At 36.5% G+C, this 23,594-nt stretch overlaps 1 protein-coding gene across 2 annotated transcripts; it reads right to left on the reverse strand.

Moving 5' to 3' along the window:
• Positions 1–378: 378 nt before the first annotated feature.
• Positions 379–23,417, reverse strand: sass6 (SAS-6 centriolar assembly protein). 2 transcript variants are annotated; one of them, XM_015339297.2, is made up of 17 exons: positions 23,071–23,415; positions 21,769–21,829; positions 21,197–21,276; positions 20,681–20,785; positions 20,143–20,314; positions 19,404–19,481; positions 18,252–18,371; positions 16,535–16,726; positions 15,909–16,103; positions 14,279–14,368; positions 13,983–14,162; positions 13,669–13,750; positions 11,095–11,231; positions 9,169–9,306; positions 7,055–7,152; positions 6,880–6,974; positions 379–1,681 (listed from the first exon to the last, which is right to left on the reverse strand). In XM_015339297.2, exons 1-17 carry the CDS (start codon positions 23,133–23,135, stop codon positions 1,605–1,607), a joined length of 1,965 nt encoding a protein of 654 aa, XP_015194783.2. In that variant the 5' UTR covers positions 23,136–23,415; the 3' UTR covers positions 379–1,604. The 2 variants fall into 2 exon arrangements, with proteins under 2 accessions (XP_015194783.2, XP_015194784.2); XM_015339298.2 differs by lacking the exon at positions 9,169–9,306 and having other exon boundaries at positions 23,071–23,417.
• Between the last annotated feature and the right edge of the window lie 177 nt (positions 23,418–23,594).

Raw genomic sequence — 23,594 nt, forward strand, 5'->3', positions numbered from 1 at the left:
GAATTGTGAATTCTCCAGTTATGAAGTAGCACAGGGACTTCTGCTATTTAAATTTATATATATATGATACAGAAGAAGGGATGCAAAAGTAGTGCAAAAGCTGGTGGTTTATTAGATGAGTGAAAAGTCAGTCGATTATTAAAGGTGCCTAGAGTTGGGTCTCAACCACTTGGCTGGGAAGCCTGTTCAAGACACCCACCACTGTTTCTCTAAAGAAGCGTTTCCTACTTTCCATCCAAAAATAATTCCCCTTTAGTTTCCAATTCCAAATAAATAGTCCTCTGGTTTTAACCCAGTCTTGCCCCATAATGTACATGAATCAAAATGGAAGAATAATGATTCCCATATTTGCAGTTTGAAAGAATTCAATGCCAGTAATTGTCTTCATAAAAAGTTTTAATTTCAAAAAGGTCTGATATAGCTCTGAAAATATAAACATTTGCTCGTCTACAGTTGTTTTTTCATGAACTTCACTCAATAATATATACAATTTTTACACTGCAAAACATTTTAAATATCTGATTCCAAAACATCAAAGTAGAGGATTAAACCAACCACAAGTCACACAGGTCAATGCTCCTCTTTTAAGAAGCAGCAGTTGAGTTTGGCATTTAGTTTTATGTACGGATTCTATGTAGGCTAACAATGTAAAACTCAGGTTCACTTCCAATTCCAATATGTAGACAAGTCAACTATTCAAAATATGATGTGTTCCCATATGTCTTCAAATTTAAATCTTTTACAATGATTACATTTTGAATTGCATATTTCAGGAAACAATTACTGTACTTGTAGTTGTATATAGAACAATTGAGGCAGCTTTTATAGATTAGCATCTTGTGAAGGTATAATTATTCCTTCAAAAAGCACCTTTCCTGTTTAGGTTACTGGTGCTTCTAAGAGAACACTGAGTCAGTGTAGGATTAAATGTGAAACAAGATATATCATGACAACCTAATGCAGATGAACAAAAATCATACCTAATTAAACCTAATTAAAATGCAATATGGATTAAATACTGAAAAAAATAAATTACCACCAATGTTAGGAAAAACCAACAAATCCAAAAAATGTATCAAGAGGCATTAATTATATGGTTGGTTAAGAGGAGATAATTCCTGAACCCTTAAATTTCCATAACAATTGAGACGACTATTAGAAATTAAATCACTGTTAAAGCTCGTGCAAAGTGTTACCATCATAATCTCTTCTATAATAACCAAGAGAGGGTCTGTGTGTGTAGAGGGAAAAAAAATCATGATAGATGGTTTCAGTTTAGGCCTAGTTTAAAAAACAGCTTGTATCAAAGAGTAGGATGTTTGCAGGAATAGGGGGCAATCCTATGCTTTCCAAACAAATAATACAAAAATCAAAGTTGCTGGGGATAAACTCATGCCATGATCATGCTAATGGTAATAAATCAAATATAGTACTTCACAGAAAACACAACATCTAAATTCAAGAGGAATCACTAAACTCATGAAGGTGTCAGGTGGTCAGGAAAGGTTTATTTTCTGGAAAATAAGGAGGTTTTGGGTCATGTTCATGCTGGTCGGGATGTGGCGGAGAAACTGAACTGCACACTGCTCACACAGAAGGCAGGCTCACTGTCCCGGAAAGTAAGCAGAGAATCCAGGTGTAGGAGGCAGCTGGGAGACATTAACTGATGGCTTCTGGGCTTCTACAATTCAGAATAAAAGGGTATTAACATAATAATGCATGTCTGCAACTGCTAAAGGAAAAATATATGCAGTATAAGAAGCCATGTTGTATAATCCTGAAAAGGAAAGGAAAAAGTCTACACATAGATATCTCTGCATATTTTCTCATCAACTAGAATTAGGTTCCTGTAGGAAGAAAAATTTAATCCATGTTTCCCAGTATTTGCTAAACCTCTCTGCCTGCAATCAGAGAGAAAAGGTTATTTTTTCCATTATATAGATCTCATTCACAACATTAACCCGTTGTTCATGTGTTGGAGGTTCTTTTATAAGCCATTTTCGTGCAATTACTTATTTACTAGATGCTAGAAGAACCCTTAATGTACAGTATAACTATCCTTTACTTCAATATCATCATAGTCGAAATTGCCCAAGTACATAATCTGAATAAAATTCAAATGGTATATTCACATTTACTAAATTATTAAGTGTTATATGTATCGATTTACAGAATTGGTGTATTTTTGGGCACAACCAAAATATGTGTGAATGCATTGCAGCTTGCACTCCACATAATCTCCAACATTGTGAACTACAGCCTTTTTGTTTGGCTTGAATTTTAGGGTTGATAAAAAAACGGGTCAAATTCTTCCAACAAAACTCTCTCCAAGTCTGTGAACTTGAAGAACCTTGCTGACATCTACACATATAATTCCACAGATCCATAGAAATTGTTGTTGGTTTCTTTTTCCCATTTTATGTCAATATATTCTGTTGAATCTTTTTTTCATATATTCAATACTACAGTACAGCTTGGATATTATTTTTTTCAAATTACCTTGCTATAAAATGATCAAGCAATTTATTACTTTCCTTTATATGTGGCTGCTTTTTCCAGCTATTGATGTAATGTCTAATTTGAGGATCTATAAAAATCTTTTTTCCAGATTATATTGTTGTGATAGAGCTTTTCTGATGGTCGTTTCATCATAGTACATATTGCCGTAATCCCTTTCATAGCCCAAATCTTAAATCATGTCATATTTCCCAGAGGGAAAGTCTGAATCAGAAACTATCCATCTTAATAGTTTTACCTCTCTCTCTCCAAGTCACAGGTTTTTATTATCTTAAACCAAATTTTAATTGGTAAAGTTATCCAAGGTATAGCTGTTTTATGTATAATGTTTGCCTAAAATCTATCTCCCAGGACCATCTGTATTGGGAATTCATCTATAATCAAAGGCTCCATCTCTTTTCATTTTGCAGTATAATATCCATCGCACCAACATATTAGTGTTTTAAGTTGAACTGTTTGGTAGTATGACTTTAGACATACGTAGGGCTAATCCACCCTTCTCCATGGACAACTGTAGTGTTGTAAACCTAATTCTTGGTTTCTTTCCATATGAATCTTGAAATCATTTTCTCCCATTCACTAAACTGTTCTGATGAAATTTCCACTGGAAGCGACTGAAAAAGATATAGTAATCGTGGCAAAATATTAATTTCAATTACTTCTACTCTAGATCCCATTGAAAGAGGTAGCAGACTCCAGCCAGCCAGATCATCATTTATTTTACATATTAGAGGACTGAAATTTAAACTGAATAATTTTGATAAATCCTTTGGCAAATATACTCCCAAGTACTTAATAGAGGTTGATAACTAATTTAACTTTTTTTTCTTTTATTTGATCTATGGGGTTATAATCATAACATAGAACATCTTTTTTCTATATTTAATTTGTACCCTGATAGCTGACCAAATTTTTCCAGAAGATCCATCACTCTGATACATGATTCATTGGGGTCATCTAAATGTACCAGGACATCATCTGCATACAATGCAATTGTATGTTCTTGTCCTTTAATTTCTATACTTTTAATTTTTGGGTCTTGTCTAATCCACTCTGCTAAGGGTTCTATAGAGAAAACAAAAGTGGTGAGAGGGGACATCCCTGTCTTGTACCTCTTTTCAAACAAAATCTCTTAGACAGATGTCCATTGATTTTGTGCTATAGGATTTAAATTATTAGTTTTTATGATGTTGATAAATTCGTCAGCAAATCCAAATCTCTCCAATGTCTGATATAAAAATTCCCAATTAACCCGATCAAAGGCTTTTTCTGCATCTAGGCTGCCTAAAATTGCTTCCCTCCTTTGATCATTAATATGCCTCATAACATGAAGGGTACGTCTAATGTTGTCTTCTGTTTGTCTGTTTTGAATGAAACCAGTTTGATCTAAATTTATAATCCGAGGTAATTATTTTGTCGAATTCTTTAGCCATTATTGAAGTATAAATGTTATCATCTACATCAAGTAAGGAAAATGGGCGAAAAGACCCACATACTGTAGTTTGATCTTTTCCTCCTTTTGGGATAACAAAAATGATAGCTTCATTCCAAGAGGGTGGTAAATCTCCTCCACCTCTTATCCAATTGCAAGTGGACAGGAGCAACTGTTTTTTGAATGTCTTATAAAATTCACTTGGAAAGCCATCTGTCTCTGGTGCTTTATTAGATTTAAGATCTGAAATAATATTATTCATTTTCATCTCATTTATTACTCTAGGTAATATGTTTTGTTCCTCACTTAAAATTGGCAGGCTAAGTGACTCTAATAAAATAACTATATCTTGTTTGTTCTGAGTTTCAGAATTGGAATATAAATATTTAAAGTATTCTGTAAAGATTGATTGTATTTTTTTTAATTTGGATTGTATTTGGTTGGTTACTGGATTAACTATTTTGGAGATTATTGATTTAGATTGTTGTTTACGAAATTTGATTTTGCTCCCGATTCATAACTTTGTTTTAGAAATTTTAGTTTTGTTTCTACCTCTATAATTCTTCCCTAATTTTCAGTAATTGTTTACAAAGTGTACGAGTGGGTGTTGATGTTTTTGTTTTATAATTTTTAATTCAGACTGTAATTATTTTAATTTGGCTTATCTTATTTTCTTTTTATATGAACAAATGGAAGTAAGTTTTCCTCTAAGTCCAGTTTTAACTGTATCCCATAATATTGCTGGAGAAACCTCTCCTGGATCATTATTCTGCAAAAACTGTTCAATCTCATGCGTAAATTGCTCTTAACATAACATAATTATCATACAATACACTACAGTTCATCTTCCAAGCAGTATTCTTTTTACCAGACTTAAGTCTAAAGTCAGATAAACTGGTGCATGGTCAAATCCAAGGTTCCAATTTCACAGTCCTTTACTCTTGACCTGTCTAATTTTTACATAAGAAAGCAGTCTATCCTACTGTATGAATTATGAGGTGCAGAAAAATGTGTATAATCCCTTCCTGTAGGGTAAAAATCCCTCCATACTTCAACTAGGCCTATATCTTCTATAGATCTATTTACATACTTCTCTAAAGTTTTAAGTTTCCTTGTACAATTCTTAGAGGTATCTAATTATGGATTTCAATTGAGATTAAAATCTCCTCCAAATATCAGCACTCCTACCGTTTCTGCAGCTATTAAATCACTTAAAAAAAAGACTTATCACTTCCTGGTGGTGATATTTAACAATGTAATTAAAGAGTCTTCTATCTTCCCTCTTTGTCTTTGATCACTGATAAATACTCAAAGTTAACTGTTGATGGTATGAGTATAGCTTCTCCCCTTTTACATCCGGTTTTATGAGATGAGTAGAACACTATCAAAACCCATCCTTTTCAATTTAGAATGTTCTGTGTCAGATAGATGAGTCTCCTAGAGAAACACTACCTAGGCCTTATCTTGCTTAACTTTTATTAGTGTTCTACTTTTTATCGGATTACGTAGACCATTTATATTAAAATAAATTATTTTAATATCTTGTGAAGACATTATTTACATGAAGAATTCTGCATATAAACCTCCCAGACTCTCAACCATGCTGGCATCTTAAACTATTACACCCAAGTAAAAAAAAACTTTACTTTGGCTGGAAAAGGTGTTTAAATTTTGTTCTTTTCTTTCAATGTCTTTTTGATTTCTTTTTACTCCAGCCATTTCTGAAGAACATCAGGTGCATAATCGTGATCAAAGTACACCCTTTTGTTTTCATAGAACAGCTCCTTTCCCCCCCAGGATCTTTTGGTTCTAAATCTTCGAAACCTGATGACAATAGATCTTGGTCTGGACTGGGGGTTCACCGTTTTAGGGGCAAGGGCTCTGTGAGCTCTTCCAATCTCTAAATCGATCTTGAATTGGGGAATTCAAGTCATTCTCTAATAAACTTTTCAACAAACGTGGTTATGGCGCTCCTTCGTTCTGCTCCGGGATTCCATATATCCTCAGGTTCCGTCTCCTCAACCTGCCCTTCAAATCCGTTATTTTGGCCTCTAACTGCTTCCGTTTCTGGAACAGGTCTACAAGCACGCCATCTGTTTTTTCACCCCACGCCTCGGTTTGCTCAATGCATTCCTCCATTTCGCTTATCCTCTTATTCGTTCTGTTTACTGTACTTCTTCAGTAAGGTCCATCAACGTTATGTTAATATCCCTTCTGAAATCTCTCAGTTTGTTAAAAAAGAGTCCGGACTGGCTCCTTACGCCCTACTGTATTCAAACTGCGAAGTATTGCGGTCTCCCCGTTCCTTTTCAAAATCCTTTTTTGAGTAGTTTTGAGTGTTTTCACATCCTCTTCCTTGTTTTTCCATTGTCACCCAACACTTAGTGTTTGTTTTATATTATTTAAGACACAATTTTAACAAAGTTGTTGTTTTTTTTTAAAGATAACCCACAGAGCGAAAAAATTAAGCAGCCATTGCTTACATGACGTCACCGGAAGCCCCCGTTATTAAAATGTTTTAAATTACTGTAAATAAAGCGTTTTAATTAGGTGTGAGGCAAAAAAAGGCATCCTTCTCAACACTCAAAGTCTTTTCTAAATGGAACTGAGACTCACAATGATGGGAAAAGCTCCTTTTAATTCTTGACAGAGATACAAATAACTAGTTTCAGCAGTTTTCAATGAGGTTTGTGGTATATGGAAAACATACTATTCCTAACCAAATGAGTGGACAACCCAGTGACAGGAAACAAACACAGAGATTGTTCTGTTCAGTCCCATGCGTATAAGTGAAACTGTTATGTGGCAATGATTTTTTGGGGAGACAGCAGTTCCCAAAATGTCTGCACATAGGTCATAAGGATTTTTGAAAATGTTGAATTTAAAATAAATACGGAAATCTGCTCTACACAAGAAAGGATGTAACATACCTTTGTTGAGGTGCTTTTTGGGGACAATTCCACGTAAAGGAATAGAATCATCACGTCTCTCTAAATACTTTGACTCCAAACCGAGGAGTTCCCCACTGTAGAAAACAAAAAAAAACAGTGTAAGGTTTTTTATTTTGTGTTGTTATCTATGCTGTGAATACATAGTGCCACTTACTTTTCTTTATTTGATGAACCATGCTGTAAGGAATGACTACCACAATTCATGTCCACTGGTGACACGATGGGTTTAGAGATCACTGGATTAAACTGGACCTGGTAAATAAATGTTTGAAAAACAACAATTAAAAAAGAGAAAACACCAGTTTCCTGTTTTAAAAAAGATATTTTTCCATAAAAACTAGCAGTAATAAAACAAAAATGAACTCAAGTGAGCTAGATTTGAACTATGCGATATTTCTGATAGACCTCTTGACATATTGAATTAGTAGTTTAAAGCAAGAGACATCTCTAGTACACTCATCATGCAATAGAAGTGTTGCTACATTTCTGCTGAATGCATGTCACAAATACACCTCAAATTCAGTTTAGAATGCTTACTGTTCTGCCGTAAAACATGTTCACATGTGTATCCCTAATTACATTACTTTGTAATTCCTGTTCGGCTAAGATATTATGAATTAAGATGCTGCATGAATACACAAAGAGCAACATCTCCCAACATGAAAGACAGCAGAAACAAAAGATCATTAATTTAAATCACTCAAACCTTTAAACCTTTGCAAGACATGCAGTGAAAAAAGTACACCCTCTTAAGATTCTATGATTTTACATATTAAGAAATATCCAACCTTTACCTAGTCCTCACCAAGTCCTAACAGTTGATAACTCCAACCTCATGTGGCATATAACACACACAAATTTTACTTTTCTATTATTTTATTTAAAAATATCAGCCACCATTCAGAAGCCTTGTGTGAAAAATGCACCCTTAATGTTTCCATATCTGTTAAGAAGGTAATTAGAATCAGGTGCTGCTAAACAAGTTTAGTTGATCTTTAGAAAGTGCTTCCAACTCTATATCAAATCTGAAACTGTCTTGATTTTTTTTCTTGAACTGGAAAAAAGTTTGGTCCGGGGCATTCAGGTTTGTGGTAACAAAGCATGCCTAGGTCAAAGGATATCAGTGACAGACTCAGAGAAAGAGGGTTATGAAGCCATTTCCAAACAATATGAAGTCCATCATTCCACAATGAGGAAGATAATTAACAAACAGAGAAAGTTCACGATGGTTGCCAATCTACCCAGAATCACAAAGAACTCCAAAGCCAGGGATCTACAGGCCTCTGCCAGTATGGTGAACTATAGAGTTTATGATTTTACAATTACGAAAAGACTGAACAAGAACTGATTTCATGCAAGGGTAGCCAGGAGAAAACCCCTTCTTGTCAAAAAGAACACCGCTCCACAAGAGCTCTGGAACAATGACCTCTGGACAAAAGAGACCAGAGTGGAGTTGTTTGGCTGTAATGCAAAACAACATGTTTGGTGAAAACCAAGCACTGCATATCGCCACCAGAACTTCATACCAACTGTCATGCGTGCTTGGGTACAGTTGATGACTTGGGCTTGTTTTGCAGCCACAGGACCTGGATGCCTCACAATTGTTGAATCCACCATGTATTCTTCTCTATACCAGTGCATTCTAGAGAAAATGTGAGACTATTTGTACAACAGCAAAATCTCAGCAGAAAGTGTATAATGCAACATGATAATGACCCAAACAAACCAATAAAGCTATGACTGAATGGATGAAAAAGTAAAGAAAGAGGCCAGTCAAAGTCCAGATCTCAACCCCATTGAGATTTTGTGGTGGGACCTAAAGAGAGCTTTGCATAAACGCATGCCCTTAAACATCACCAAGCGGAGGCAGTTTTGTAAGGAAGAGTGGGCCAGAATTTCTCCCCGGTGATGTGAGAAACAGAAACTCTTACAGGAAACATTTACTTAATAAATTATTGCTGCTAAAGGGGGTTCCACATCTTATTGAATTGTATATTTTTTACTTTTTCACACAACACTAATGAATTTTGGCTGCTTGTTTTGTTTATTAAATAATGAAAAAAGTAAAATTTGTGTGTGTTATTTGTCACATGAAGTTCGATTTTACCTGTTGTTAAGACTTGGTGAGAACTAGATAAACGTCAGATATGTCTTAATATGTAAAACCATAGAATCGTATTCTTCCCTTTTCACATCACTGAAAGTAACAAAAGGCTTTAAGTAAAATGGAGAATTCAAGGAAACCAAACAAATTAAATAAATGCCTGCCTTTGTTCCTGGGGCCTGATTAAGGTGTGCCAAAGCTGGGCGACTGCCTGTGCTAACAGGAAAAGAAAGCTTTGAATTTAATGTAGAGGTAACAGGGTAGTTGATTCCTGAGGCAGAGTTAAAGGGTTGATTGCCAAACTGGAAGAAAGAACAGGAAAAATTAAAGTAGGAGAGGTTTCTTTTTAAAAAATAACTTATTTTTTCCCCACAATGGAACAGTACAACAAATACAAATAACATTCCCACACCCAAAGGCGGCTCCAGAGTTGAAACGTTGTCTTTTCTTCTCTTTTCAGCATGGAATAAACCTTAATTTGCTCCTTTGCAGTCTATACATACTGACTCAGCTACCTACATGAACTACTTCAAATAACATTCCTATACAATACACTGCTTGTAATCTTCCAAATAATTGCAATATACTTATCATTTAGCATTTAAATTTTAAAACTACAGAGAAAACAGAACTGAGAAACAATGTAGAGCTACCTTTAGTAATGAATTTGACTTTATATCTATAATAAGGTCAATGAATAAATAAATGATGCCAGAATAAAATAGATTTAGCTCTACAAGGCGCTATAGTTCTGTACAGCTAAAACTAAAAATATAAAATCAGTTTCCTATTTTGATAAGAAAAATTATGTAAATTTGTTACTTTCCGGCTTCTAATTTTAAGCACTTTTCTATTTCAGACTGTGCTAGTTAAGATCAACAATCAGAAACTAACAATTCTGAGAATTTATGTTTAAATACTATTACTTTCATGTATACTGATGGAAAAATGAAACACAACACCTCCTCTCATCTGCATGGAACACGCTGAAGAGTGACTCATCCGTGAAGAGGACCTGATGACATTGCTGACAAGTCCTCTGTCTGGCCCAAGCCAGTCGCATGTGACGTCTAGGAGTTGTGAGCAGAGGGCCTTTGACAGGTCGCCATGCTCTAAGGCCAGCTGCATGAGGCCTCACTGTCTTGTCACTGATATGGGCATTGTGTCTGCTGGCAGTATCAGCAGCAGTACAGGTGGCGGATCTGAAACAATCTCTCAGATGGACCAGTTTGATGTGTCGGTCCTGCTCTGGTGTGGTCACTCGAGGGCAACCGGATCCTCGGACAGTCATCTGTCCTGCCGATCTGCTGAAACCTCTGCAGTCGGGACACGATGGAGGGGCTTACTCCATACTGTCTGGCAACACTGGCACATGACGTGCCTGCCTGCAGCATGCCAATGGCCCTCTGCATTGCTTCTGGTGACATCTAAGGCATTATGGAATGCACAATAAACTGACCAACTGTGGCCTTTTTCTTGCAGTGACCTAAGCTTTGAATTAAGGCCTTTTCAAAGATGACCTGATCGGGCATTTTCCACCTGGACCTCGTTGGGTAAAAGTGCACCTAACAAGCTTTCGTGTGACTAGCAAGTTGCAATGCCTCACTGCACAAGCTGTATTGCTGGTCAGAGGGCTTAAAACAAAACGTACAACTTGTTGTTAAAGTACATAAGCTATAACTATAGTATTCTCATTCCAGAAAATGTTGAGTTTCTTTTTTCCACCAGTATATATTATATATATTGTTATTGTATATTGTTAAAAAGCACCTAGGCAAGAACACTTTGTTAAAGGCAAGGTCTTCTTACATGTGGCCCAAAAGTCTTTAGAGCTTCAATTCAACACATTGTCACAGAGACACGTTTTGGTAACTGAAAAAGTTTGTTTCACTGGTTAAGCTCCGAGATTTCTAAGTAAAAAGAATTTTTTTTTTAATGGAATGAGTTGAAGATGTCTAGTTCCTCAAAAATAATTCTGTATAGTTAATATTCTTCATAAGACTTTGAGAAAACAGGAAACCACAAGTATCAGACTCTAGCTCCACCTTCAGTTTCAAAGAAATATCAGTGGTTGTGGTCATTTAGCTTACCATCACATTCTGAGATGAAATTCCTGCTCTGAAACCTCCAGAGGACGTCATTCCAGGCGGTGTTTCAAACATCCCTAAATTTTCATGCTTTCTTGTAATTTGATTTTCATTCAGCTGCTTGTTTAGCCAGGTGATAACTAGAAAAAATAATTAGCAAGCACTGTGAACATTTTGTAAAAAAAACTAAAAATGAAGGCAAAATTTAAGAATGTTAAATATATCTCAACCACTTTTGAAAACAAAATGTTATGAACATTTGGCATTTTTTGCTTACATTTGTTTAAACTACTAAAAAGCCATTACAAAATACAATAAAGCAGCATAAAGGAAAAGAAAAGAATTTGGTTATTCTCAAACTATGGTATGGAGCGCCGCCAAGTGGTACACCATATGACCCTGGAACTTTGTTGTGTGCACTGAAAAATTTGGACGGGTTTTTCTATTTTAATAAAATTAGTTTGTGTCGAATACGCAGCCTACGTACTACGATACAGCGCACACTAATACTTGAGTGAACACAAGAGCTACAATGTAATTCTATGCCATTGTATAGGAATGCATGCTACAAACGAAAGCGGCCAATTGTATTTTAAAAAATTATCTCCAGCAAATAGGGAGGTAGGAGAATGTGTGTGACTTTGGAACAAGGCCAATGTTGTAAGCACAGGAAAGCATAGAAATGCGTACTATGAACGCTAGCAATCTTGTGAGCACAGGAAAGCATGATAGATAACAGAAAAATATTTAAAAACTTATCTAGGTTAATTTGAGAAAAATACACAGAGCGTCTTTGTGGTTCGCTCCCATGCGCATGAAATAAAAACTTGTTTTAACTTCTGAGGTGTACTCCCGAAATGGAAACGGGGAAAAATGCAAGCTTGCTAAAGCAGGTAAGCCCCACACTGCTTGTGCAGAGCTTTGTTTACCTTTGGCAAAAGAGCTGAGATGTATTGTGTGGAGAAAAAGCTGCTAAACAGCTTGACCTGCTGCCCCCTCCGAAAGACACAGTCACTCATAGAATTATTGATATGGCGGATGATGTCAGAAGTACTCTGATAGAGCACGTTAAGATGAGCAGATTATTTCACTGCAATTAGATGAGTCTGTAAATGTTGTCGATTTGGCAAATTTGCTCGTTTACGTTAGATACATTGAGGGCATGTCCCATGAGGACTTTGTGGACTTTCTGTTCTGTAAGCCGCTACCAACAGGAACTACAGGAGAGCACATATTTCAGTTTCTGAATGAATTTATCGCAGAGAATGGCATCGACTAGATAAAATGCATCAGAGTTTGTACAGACGGCGCTAGAGCGATGACAAGCCGACACAGCGGTGTAGTTCCACGAATTAGAGAGGTTGCTCCAGATATGAACTGCAGCATCCACATCGAGGCCTTTGCTGTCAAGAAAATGGCTGATTTCAAATCTGTTAGGAGTCTGTTGTGAATTGTATCAAGGCTCGACCAATTAATTCACCTCTGTTTTTAAACAGGCTCACCACTCTCACTGAAATGGTGCTTTTGTATTGTTTGTTTTTAATTGTTGTTGCTGTTCCTGTTGTCATTCTGTAAAGCGCTTTGAGAAGCCACCTTTAAAGGTGCTATATCAAATAAATTTTATTATTATATTTATTATACGTGTGTGTGTGAGTGTGTGCACACACGTGTGCTCATGTTGGTCATTGAGATTTTCTGGGGTTCCTATGAGAAGATGACTTGAAGGTGGTACTTTGATGCTTTGGTTTGATCAGGGGTGGCACTTGGTCCAAAAAGTTTGAGAACTACTGGATTATACCATTAACTTCAGCATCTAATTTTACACAATGGCTAATGAATTGAAAACTGAGAACACAAGTCATGAATGCATTTTGTGATGTAATTAGTAGAGTATCACAGGGATTTATATTAGCACCACTGTTTTTCTTCATACATATCAAAGACCTAGACTGATGTGACTTTTCAGGTACCAAAATAGCAGAAGATTACTAAACACTATAAGTAACTGCAAAGGATAATAAAAAATATATAAAACTGAAGACTGGGCAAACACCTGGCAGATGATGTTTACGCCACATGTAAACATGCAGCATTTTACATGCAGGTAGCAAGAACAAACGATATATATAACTTGGGAAATAAGGAGCTTGAAGAAATTCTGGAAATATTAATGAAAAAAATGTTTTTATACACAGTGTGGGAAAGCATTAAAATAGGTAAACAGAATGTTAAACTATAAAGTTAAAAGCTCAGAATATTAAACAAGCTACCCAGCCATGTTTTTGAGCCTGATATTCTTTCTTCTTTCAGGAAACAGTTGAATGAAAACCTTGCGTCAGTAAGTGACTAGTTACTTGCACAAAATGGGTTAGATGGGCAGAATTTAATCCTTATCACAGGCAGTCATTGTAGACATTTTTAACTGCTGTAATGCAAGAAAGTGATTAACTGACGTCATCTACATAACTACAACTTTCAGTTGCAGTAATGCCAGAATAAACTGAAGCAATAGCACAGTGTGTAAATGTTGTCTAAAACAGCATGTTGTGCTATATATAAATATAACAGAGCACATACCATTTTCATTCGTTTTTAGCAGTTCTTTGCTTTCAGCTAGTTTTTGAACTGTTGCTTCCAATTGCTCTTGTAGTTTTGATACCTGAAAAATAAAAGAGGTTAGTCCTTTAAGCTGGCAATTCATCTTGCAGGTCATCTAAGGTATAGGCAGGAGAAAAAGAGCATTCAAAACATCTCGTCACAGGTTACAATCAAAGTCTGAGACTTTCATCCACTGTTAGCTGTGGACTAGCCAATCCCCAGAATGCCCCTCCACTCCACTTTCTTAAGATCTTAAGATCTAAGGTGTTACATTAGCTTGGATTCCTGCTCACCTCTTCGTCTCTCTGCTTCAATGCCTGCCGTGCCTCCTGCACCTCTCTCTGTTCCTTCTGCAGGAGCTGTTCTGTCTCAGACAGCACTTTCTCCTGCTGCACAGTTACTGAGTTCTTCAGTTTTAACTTCCCCACCAGCATCTTCACATCATCTTGTAATTTCTTAATGATTTCATTTGCCTGAAGGAAAAATGTAATAAAATCCTATAATATTAGAGACTTGAATAGCTCTTATAGAAGAATGTAAATCTGGGACAAATAACCATGAAAAGATAAGAAACAAGCCCACCACAAACCTTTATTAACTCCTCTGATAAAGACTTCAGTGTTGTTTCAAGTTTCCCAATATGATGTTGTCTTTCTTCTGCATTTTCTTCAATGATCATCTTTAAAAACAACCGTTCAGAAATTTGTTTACTAAGTAGGCAAGATCAATTTAAAAAAACAAACTGGAGGACCCATCTCTAAAGAAATAAGATCTAAAGGGAATAGTTAGTATGGACTATTACTCATTATTATTAAATAGTCAATCTGACCATATAGTCAGATATTTATTAATAAATCTTGTTAACAAAATAAATTAATTGACTGCACTGACAAATTGTACAAATTCAAAAATACTATATGGTCGCTATGTTGTCACAAACCGCTGATCTTGCCATGGGTGAGAGTGAGAGTTTGCAAGAATTGTAAAAACCACGCCCTTCATGTTCACTAGTCACTATAATGACCAATGTAATGCAATATATGAGCCAATAAGTTAAGGTTACACAGCAGACATTTCACCAAGAAATGTTCCAACGTACAGTAATCCAAATGCAGAGTAAACAAGTAGTATTTGTTTGCAAAATGGTCATGAAGTTTGGAGCAATATTTCTATTGTATTAAAAGAGATGTATTCACAAGCCTGCTTCTTTACAATGTAATAAGACTACATCAGAAAATCAGATGTTTACAGAAACATTTTTCTGCTTGTGTTGAAGGCAATGCATCACACGATTGACTCAAATCACAAGTGCAATGTAATCAAGGAGTTTATCAGGAGGAAATAGTGGAAAATCTAAAACAGGCCAACTTAATCTCCTAATATCAATCCAAATATAAAATGTATATTTACATGCAGAATAAAAAATCTAACCTGGGAAACCCCAAGATCTCAAAGTGGTAGCAGGAAAAGTTTGGCAAAGCATCTTGGATTACAGATGACGGGGACACTATACTGTAAACAGGTGCCGTCCTTTGGATAAGACGTAAAACCGAGGTCCTGACTCTCTATAGTCATTAAAAATCCCAGGGCATTTCTCGAAAAGAGTAGGGGTGTAACCCCGGTGGCCTGGCCAAATTTCCCATTGGCCCTTACCAAGCATGGCCTCCTAATAATCCCCATCTATGAATTGGCTACATTACTCTGCTCTCCTCCCCACTGATAGCTGATGTGTGGTGAGCGTTCTGGATGGCTGCCGTTGCATCATCCAGGTGGATGCTGCACATTGGTGGTGGTGGAGGGGAGTCCCCATTACCTGTAAAGCGCTTTGAGTGGATTGTCCAGAAAAGCGCTATAGTATATATAAAGTGTAAACAATTATTATTATTATTATCTTAAATAATACTCATAGTTTGCTACCTATTAAGCTCATCAAACTTAATGCATGTATTGCCTCAGAAAAATATGAAAACAAATACTTCTAAACTCTGTAATTTACCTAAAGTGAGTCTCCTTAGAGTAATAATATTACATGAAATTTTTATCCCCACATAACACAGATAAACCAATAATCATTCAACTGTAATTTTGAGAAACTAACATTTCATGTTTGAATACTAAAAAAAAAACATCCCGTTTTATTATCTGGTCATTTTTCCCAGCACTAATGCTTAATCGATCATTTTAGTTAATATGACATCACTGTTAGGATTAAAGGTCACCTTTTGCTGCTGAGTTGCTTCCAACACTTCTTTAGTTCGAAGCACCAGCTGGTCTTTGTCTTTGATCTCCTGCTCTAGAACAGCTACTCGGGTCTGCAGCTGGTTCACTTGCTTCTCCTTTTCATGGCACTCCGAGTCCAGTGTGCTGTTCTCTCTCCTTAAAGATAACACCTCCTGCTTTGCTCTGTGGGACTCCTGCAGTCAGCAGACAGAAAATACAGAAAAGTGTGAGAAAACAAAATCACAGTATTTTCACAAAAGTGAGAGGACCCTGACAAAAGCTATATCACCCTGCAACTCACAACTGGCAACCCACTGTTAAGCAGGTGTTAGCCTGGCCTGTACTTGGATGGGAGACCTTCTGGAAAAGCTAAGGTTGCTGTTGGAAGAGGTGTTAGTGGGGCCTGTAGGGGCACTCACCCCGCAGTGTGCGCGGGTCCTAATACCCCAATATAGTGATGGAAACACTACACTATAAAAAGGCATTGTCCTTCGAATGAGACGTAAAACTTTTATTACGTAAAATAAGGCATCTATTCAAAACCTATCCTGGCTACCAATTATGTGAAGCCCTAATTTTAAACAAAGTCTAACAAGTCAAGTGTGCATAAATGCGTTCCTCTTACATCTTCCAGCCCCACCAGCTTGGCTTTAAGGTCCCTGATGGCAGATTCTGATTTATATTTCCTCTCCATCAGATCTTTGTTAGAGACCTCCAGCTCTGCCAGCCTGCATTGGAGCTGCTGGATGCTTTTCTGATGCAGACTTTCCAACTCTCTGCGTTGCTGCTCAGACTGCTGCTGGTATTTCATCTGGGCCTGGACAGTGGTACACAGAGTACAAACCAGAGACACTTAATTGAGCAGAAAATGTCAAAGAACAAAAACTCCTAAAAAAGAATGCTAATCTTTAGTAACTGTGTACATACAGTAGCTCATTGCCTGAGAAATTCTCATTTCACAGTAATAAGCTTTGCGAGGAGTAACTTTTTCTTACATTCCTATTCATTTTTAATCTGAACTCTTACAGATGATTTTAATGTATTTTAATGTTTTTAAATAATTTACAACCAGCAATTATTTAAGACTCATCCTGTTGTACTGGATTTACAAGCAAAGTTATCTGATCTGCCCCGGTATCAAACCAATTGATCTTTCAACATGCTGTGAGCTTCACAGTGCCTTACAGGAGAGTAAATGCCAATTGGAGTAACCACACTATCATAGACGGTCAGACAGGAGCAAAAAAGTGTCATTTATCACAATACCTTGAACAACACTGTTGATGTAGTTGGAAAAAAGTAGGGTCCAATACAGAACCCCGAGGAACTTCTTTTGTAACACAGATTGTGAAACACATCTGACCAATTCTTAGGCACTGTGTTGGATTTTTAATAATTCCAATGCCAAGTAAAATATTTGAACCAATAAAGCACAACTTAATCAAAATACTTAAATGACCCAAAGTCTCAAAGGTCTATAAAAACTATGTATAAAATGTATATAAATATAAAGATTAGTCATCTGTAAAACATGCACAAACTTGATTTATGTTAAGATGTATTACATGGTTCAAAACTGTGACACTTCCAAACCCAGAACATAAATTAAAAAATCAATTTAACTGCTTGTTAATTATTTCTGTAGCCTAATAGGTTCAAAGAGTCATATGATTTAATAATTATAGGAGTAATTCATTAATAACTACAAACTTCTTATCCTAAGCAAAATTACTCTGGATCAAGGAACAGAAAATACTTTTTTGCTAGACTGCTTTAACATTTTAAACTCACACTGATAAATATTAAATGATAATCAATCAGATAAAAAGTAGCTTAAATTAAGTAATAGACTTTGTCTACCACAATAAATCCCATTTCACACATTCCTCTAAATGCTAGTTCTGTACTACAAAACAACAAAATAACGTAGTTCTTTGGGAGTCTGATGCATTATAACATGCACTATTAAAAAGCATTATTTTATTGTGCTATGAGATAGGTTATAGGTGAGCCTAATCACACTCATCAATATGATCTCTACAATCTGACTCATTGCCTTTTTGCTAACAAGACAGCTGACTCAGTGGTTTAGATTTACAAACTTTTGATTGGGTAATTTGTGCTATTTATTGCAGTTCTATAATTTTGTAAGTTAAATTTATCAAGCTGGATTTCAAAACAGAAGTTCATTTGTGAAATGAACTGCAAAGTAAAATATATTTAGCTCTGTTTCATAATAACTGATGCAGTGCTGTAAGCCATTTGACTATAACATTTTTCCAAACAAGAATTTATCCAGCCCTAGTGAAAGTAAGGTGAAAGTAATTCTTGAGTTTCTGTACCTCAAGTGTTTTCTCCCTCTCTGTGGTCAGCTCCTGGGAGTGTTGGTTGGTCAGGGCTGCTGTTTGGGATGTCCATTCACTCCTTATCCTGTCCAGTTCTCTGCTCTTTTCTGACAAAGTCTGATTGGAGAGGATAAGAAACCATTTGTTTTCCATAAGTACCTGGATCATGTTTATAGCCATGCTGGTTCAAAAGCCTTAACACTACACTGAACAGAGTATTAGGGAGTGGTTAGGGCTCTGGAATTGTAACTAGTGGGTTCAGATCTTAAACAATTATTTGTGAAGAAAGGCATTGATAACTGCGATAAACTGTAAGAGGGATTTACAGAGCTCTCAATTTACCAATAACACATATTAAAATAACCAACAGATAAGGTAAATTCACATTAAGACAGACATAAAGGATTTAACTTTAGAATTAACCAATGGATATCTGTGCACAAAACGCAAGAAGACCTCAGCCAATAGGTCATACAATTCAATTCAACTCCAGCTCCCACCTTAACCTTGGTGGTAAGTTAACTTTAAAATATCAGTGTCACTGGTCAGAGTTAGGCGTTTAATGCTTATAAGCCCTTCTAAGGGCAGTAGAACAGTCTTACGTACCTTTAAGTATGTGCAAACTTACAGAACAAGTTGTAAGACAGTTCTGTCTATTGTAGCACTGTGACTGAACAAAGAACTAATTTATATACATAACTATAAATCGCATCAACTGCAGCTTTTTACTCCCTCCTTAACATGGAAGGGTGTTTACTTGAGGTTATACAACTTAGACTGCAGGAGATTGGACAAACTTTTTGGTCAGATAAACTCAACAAATATTATTGAGTATTATTAAAAATGACAATTGTTAAACAAATTAAGACTTCTAATATCATATTTTTTATTCACCATAGATATTTTTGTGAAACAAAATATTTGCCTGATCGAAGGAAATGTTTATAAGCCTTCTGACTTTCTTTTTAAACACGCACAGTTCCAGGCAGCAAGCTAACCACTTGCAATTGTGCAAGTACAATAACAGCTATATTTCCCAGTTGAATGATTATCTGTCAATTGTCAAAATTCATATTACATTATTTTTGTTCTCCCCTAATTAGAACACTGCAATGTTTAAAACATTTAAACAATCAAATCAACAGCTACCTGCTGTGTATAGCTAAGTTGCCTGGAGAGATCTTCCTCAGTTCTCTTAAGCTTCTGTTCCAACAACTGTTTTTCCTCCTGTTGAGTTAAAGAAACAGTATTTTTCAAGTAAGAACTTAAAATGATTTCAAACGAAATTTAATGATTTGGACCATGTAGTCAATTTACTAAATAACTGATCCAAGGATTTCATCCAGCCATTACATGACAGAAGTCAGCATACTGTGTGGGCTTCAACAACAAGGCTGGGTAGCTTGTTCCATACTCCCACAAGCCATTTCATAAAGCTATGCCTCCTGTTCTCAGATTTAGATTTTTTCCACATTGTTTCAGTTGTGTTCTCTGATTTGTGTTTTGCTGCCAATTCTGAAGCTGAAACTTAACTTTGTCAGAGCCTTTAAAGCTTGTTGGTACAATGCCCATGTGACCTCCTGTCTGTTTAAATAAAACTGTTTAGAGCCCTCAGCATCAGTGAAACCCTGTGAGCTTTTCCGAAAAAAGTTGTCCATGAACAGGTTTAGACAATGAGACAAAATAATCACTTTTTATAAAATTTACAGTATCAAATGACCACTGATAATGCTCTGACAGAAAGTATTCAATTTATACAGAACATTTTGCTACTTCCTCAAAACACATGGGTAACACAGGTCCCTCTCCTCTTCTGTGAATTGACTTAATTTTTGTCTGATTCTTGAATACTATTAATAATTAATTAATCTAATATAAATGAACATACCTTTAGACAGGATAAACAGGTTGCCAGATACTTCTTTATTTCTACATCTGTGCCATGTATGAGTTTAAGACAGAGGTGTGTGAGGTGTTTAAAGGCATTTGTCTCCACAATGTTTAAACTGGCACAACTGTTGTCTAATACTGGTGATGAAGATACCAACTGCAGTAAAAACCTAGTTTGAGAAACAAAACAATAGAAATGTGTAAAACATTTACGTTGTGCAATATTAAATATACCATCCAAACAACAGATATGTGGTACCAGTACACTTGAAAATTATCAGAATAGTTTGCAGCTTTTTCACATTTGCTGGTTTCACACTCTTGGACTATAAGACTAAGCTTATGTTTTGATTTCATACCCTTGCTGGAAAGAATTATGTTTAAAAAGATGGTATGAGAGTCATCTTGCAAAAGACATGATACTGTATTAAGATAGCTTGATATCTGATATATTCTGAGGTCTGATATATCCTGTTCCTGTTCATACACTCTCAGCGGAACTATTTTATTAATGAGAAAAGAGACTGGACAGTCACCTCGGGTTGTCTTTGTCCTGTTCTTCGATACACTGATTCAGCAGGTCTATGAACTTCTGTGGGAAGGCTGAAAACTCTACGAGCAGGCCCTGTTGTACTTTTAAACTATAAATTAAGAAAGAAAATTATTGGTTTTATTGACAATGTGTTTAGCTAAACACAAACATTAACAATCTAACCTGTGAAAACTACCAATTTAGAGAGGCACACTACAGGATATTGAGCAATAAATACTGTTGTGGCTACATCATACTTACAGGCAATAGACAGAAAAAAACATTTTATATTAAACAGAACTTTGTTTTAAAATGAAATGTTTTGTTATGTATTACTTAGTTTTTCCATTAAAAAAAATAATGTTGAAATTATCTCAATTCTACACATTCTGTTCGGTCAGTCCATTATTTTCTCCTGTCACACTGAATGCCAATTTTTCCACAACCACCACCAGAAGAGTGAAGAGTGAAGCAGATCAGTGAAGTCCTACACTATGAAGACTTTGATAATACAACAAACCTTTGGAAATCTTCTTCTGATATAACAAGGTTGTAAAGGAAATATGCGTCAGCATCATCTGTCAACCGTACTGCCAGATCCTGGAAACAAAAAAACAGGAATTAAAGGACAAAATAAAGGATAAAATAATAGACTTCCATTTCTCATCAGACTTTATCTGTTGTTCTTTGCAACAGCAACTGACTCCTATCAGACTCCTGCTCGAAAGGCAAGACATCTTGTAAAACTATTACTTGTTTCTGTGTTAAACGCACCCCTTTCCTACCATGAAGACGTTTCACTGATCACAGAAAGGACATAGGGGTTACAACCTAGAGGAGGCCATTTGGCTAGCCTGTTCGGTAATTACTAGCTAACCGATCCAAGGATCTTATCCAGCTGTTTTTCTAAAGAAACCAGGGCAGTAGCTTCAACAACATGACTGGGTAGCGAGCTCTAGACTCTCACTACCATTTGGCACCACTATATCTACATTTTAAACCCTTTCACACAAAGGCCCTTGAAAAGCAGAAAGAGAGGATGATTATTGTTTCTTGATGTCTATGGGAAATATAATGTTATTTAAAACTCACTCTTTTGTGCACTGGACTTGATGTTGACTGCAGCTCAATACTGATTCGGATACTGGTCCTCCTGCAATTAAAGATACACGTAGTTCAGGTGGGTAGCTGGGTCAGCATGCGTAGTCTGTACACCTAAAGTGCGCACCTGAAGAAGACTTCACAGCCGAAACGTTGTTTTCTCTCTTCAGCATGGAATAAACCTATTACTTGTTTCATTAAAGATACACAGTTGCTGTCTAAGAGACCTTTGTCTTGTAGCTCAATATACTGTACAGTAGTTTCACTCTTCCAGGATGAGTTTTATTGGGTTCCTAAAATAATTAAACTACAGCTCAAATGTTCAGTAACACTGTTATTTGTAGAAATAACACTGAAATTATGGTACATAATGATTTGGATACCTGTAGAATATTCTCTTAAATATGTGTAAGGAGCCCGTTTTGCACAGGCATAGGACACACAACATACAATAACAGAAGAAGCAACATCAGCATTTTAATAAGATTTGTTCTAATAGTATTTAATCTCCGAATATAAACGCAAGCATTCGCAAAAGTTCACCTATTCCCATCTGGTTACTCGGGAATACTATGTTTTTGTAGCAGCAAGCTTCAGTGTTTTAATCCCGTGCGAAACCAGAAGTGTTCACTTTACACCTGAGATGGATCACACAGAAACAATGTGCTATGCTGCGGATATGTAGTGCGATTAGCACGTTTTAATGGGACGTGTGAAATAATTACTTATGGAATTACTTCACCTTTGAATACCCAGCAGACATGGTAACATCGTTGCTGTAACACTGTACAATATCTGATGATACGTGTGACGGTTTCAGACTGCTTTAACGAAACAAAAAATGTACGAAATAAACTGCGTTTTTATTGTAAATATCCGAATTTACAATAAAGCGTTTGGAATACCTCTGGACCCGCTCTCGGTGCTCACAGCACAAGCATGCACGCGCGTGTTCGCGTGAGGTCTTGGAGGGAGGGCAAAGATGTACATTCTTCCATATTTCCTTCGGTATAAACTTGTGGCTTCAGCTCAACTATATTTTTATTTCTAATCAAAATAGGGCTGCTCTCTATACACACGAACAACCACAGAGGCGGGACTCAGATCAGACAGATGAAGCACGTACTGTTACGGATACGACCGACGGCTGTGAAAAGCCATTTTAAAAAAGGATTAGTAAAGCAGTTGAACATGCATAGGGTTGAACGAAACGGCTCGATCACTACAGTGAAAAGCCTCAATCTGACCACAGCCTAGTTGAACGCCAGTCACCAGACAATGCCTGAATCGTACCTGTCCTCACAGTCTTTGCACTTCACCTGGACTTGCAACTTCTGGTCGAAAAGTAATTCCATCATGGCTGGTTCATATTCCTATTGCAATAAGTTAAAAAAACGTTTTTTTTTTAAATTAAAGGTAATATTAACAATTATAATGTAATATTCATGCCAAGTTTAAAGTTTAAGTTTGGCGCTTCGGACGCGCGGATAGCCGTTACAGCATGAAAGCGGAAACCGGAAGCGTTCTCCTTCTACTGGGGAGGAGCGCGGACTGTTGTCATGGTGATCTTAGCAACCGCACACTTTTCTGTGAAGAATGCGCGTGCATCCAGTAGCCGTAACTGTAGCCAACAGATTCTGGGCGGGAGGGACGCAGGTAACACGGGGACCGGAAGTGACTCTCCAGGAAGCTCTCTCCGAGGACAAAGTTACAGCAAGCTCCAGTAGCACGAAATTCGCTGGCTGGTCGTGTCTCTCAGTCAGCGATCTCTGAGCCTCGTTTGATTGAAATGGGCGCTCTAGCGTTTAGCATACGAA

Source organism: Lepisosteus oculatus, chromosome 9 (genome assembly GCF_040954835.1).
Source record: "Lepisosteus oculatus isolate fLepOcu1 chromosome 9, fLepOcu1.hap2, whole genome shotgun sequence".
Taxonomy (NCBI): Eukaryota; Metazoa; Chordata; class Actinopteri; order Semionotiformes; family Lepisosteidae; genus Lepisosteus; species Lepisosteus oculatus.

Coding starts and splice junctions, on each gene's coding strand:
- sass6 (XM_015339297.2), bottom strand. CDS start 23,135: ATGATGGAATTACTTTTCGACCAGAAGTTGCAAGTCCAGGTGAAGTGC. Junction 6,975..7,054: donor GGTTCATCAAATAAAGAAAA/GTAAGTGGCACT, acceptor TGTTTTCTACAG/TGGGGAACTCCTCGGTTTGG. Junction 1,682..6,879: donor CAAAAAGCACCTCAACAAAG/GTATGTTACATC, acceptor TCTGAATTGTAG/AAGCCCAGAAGCCATCAGTT.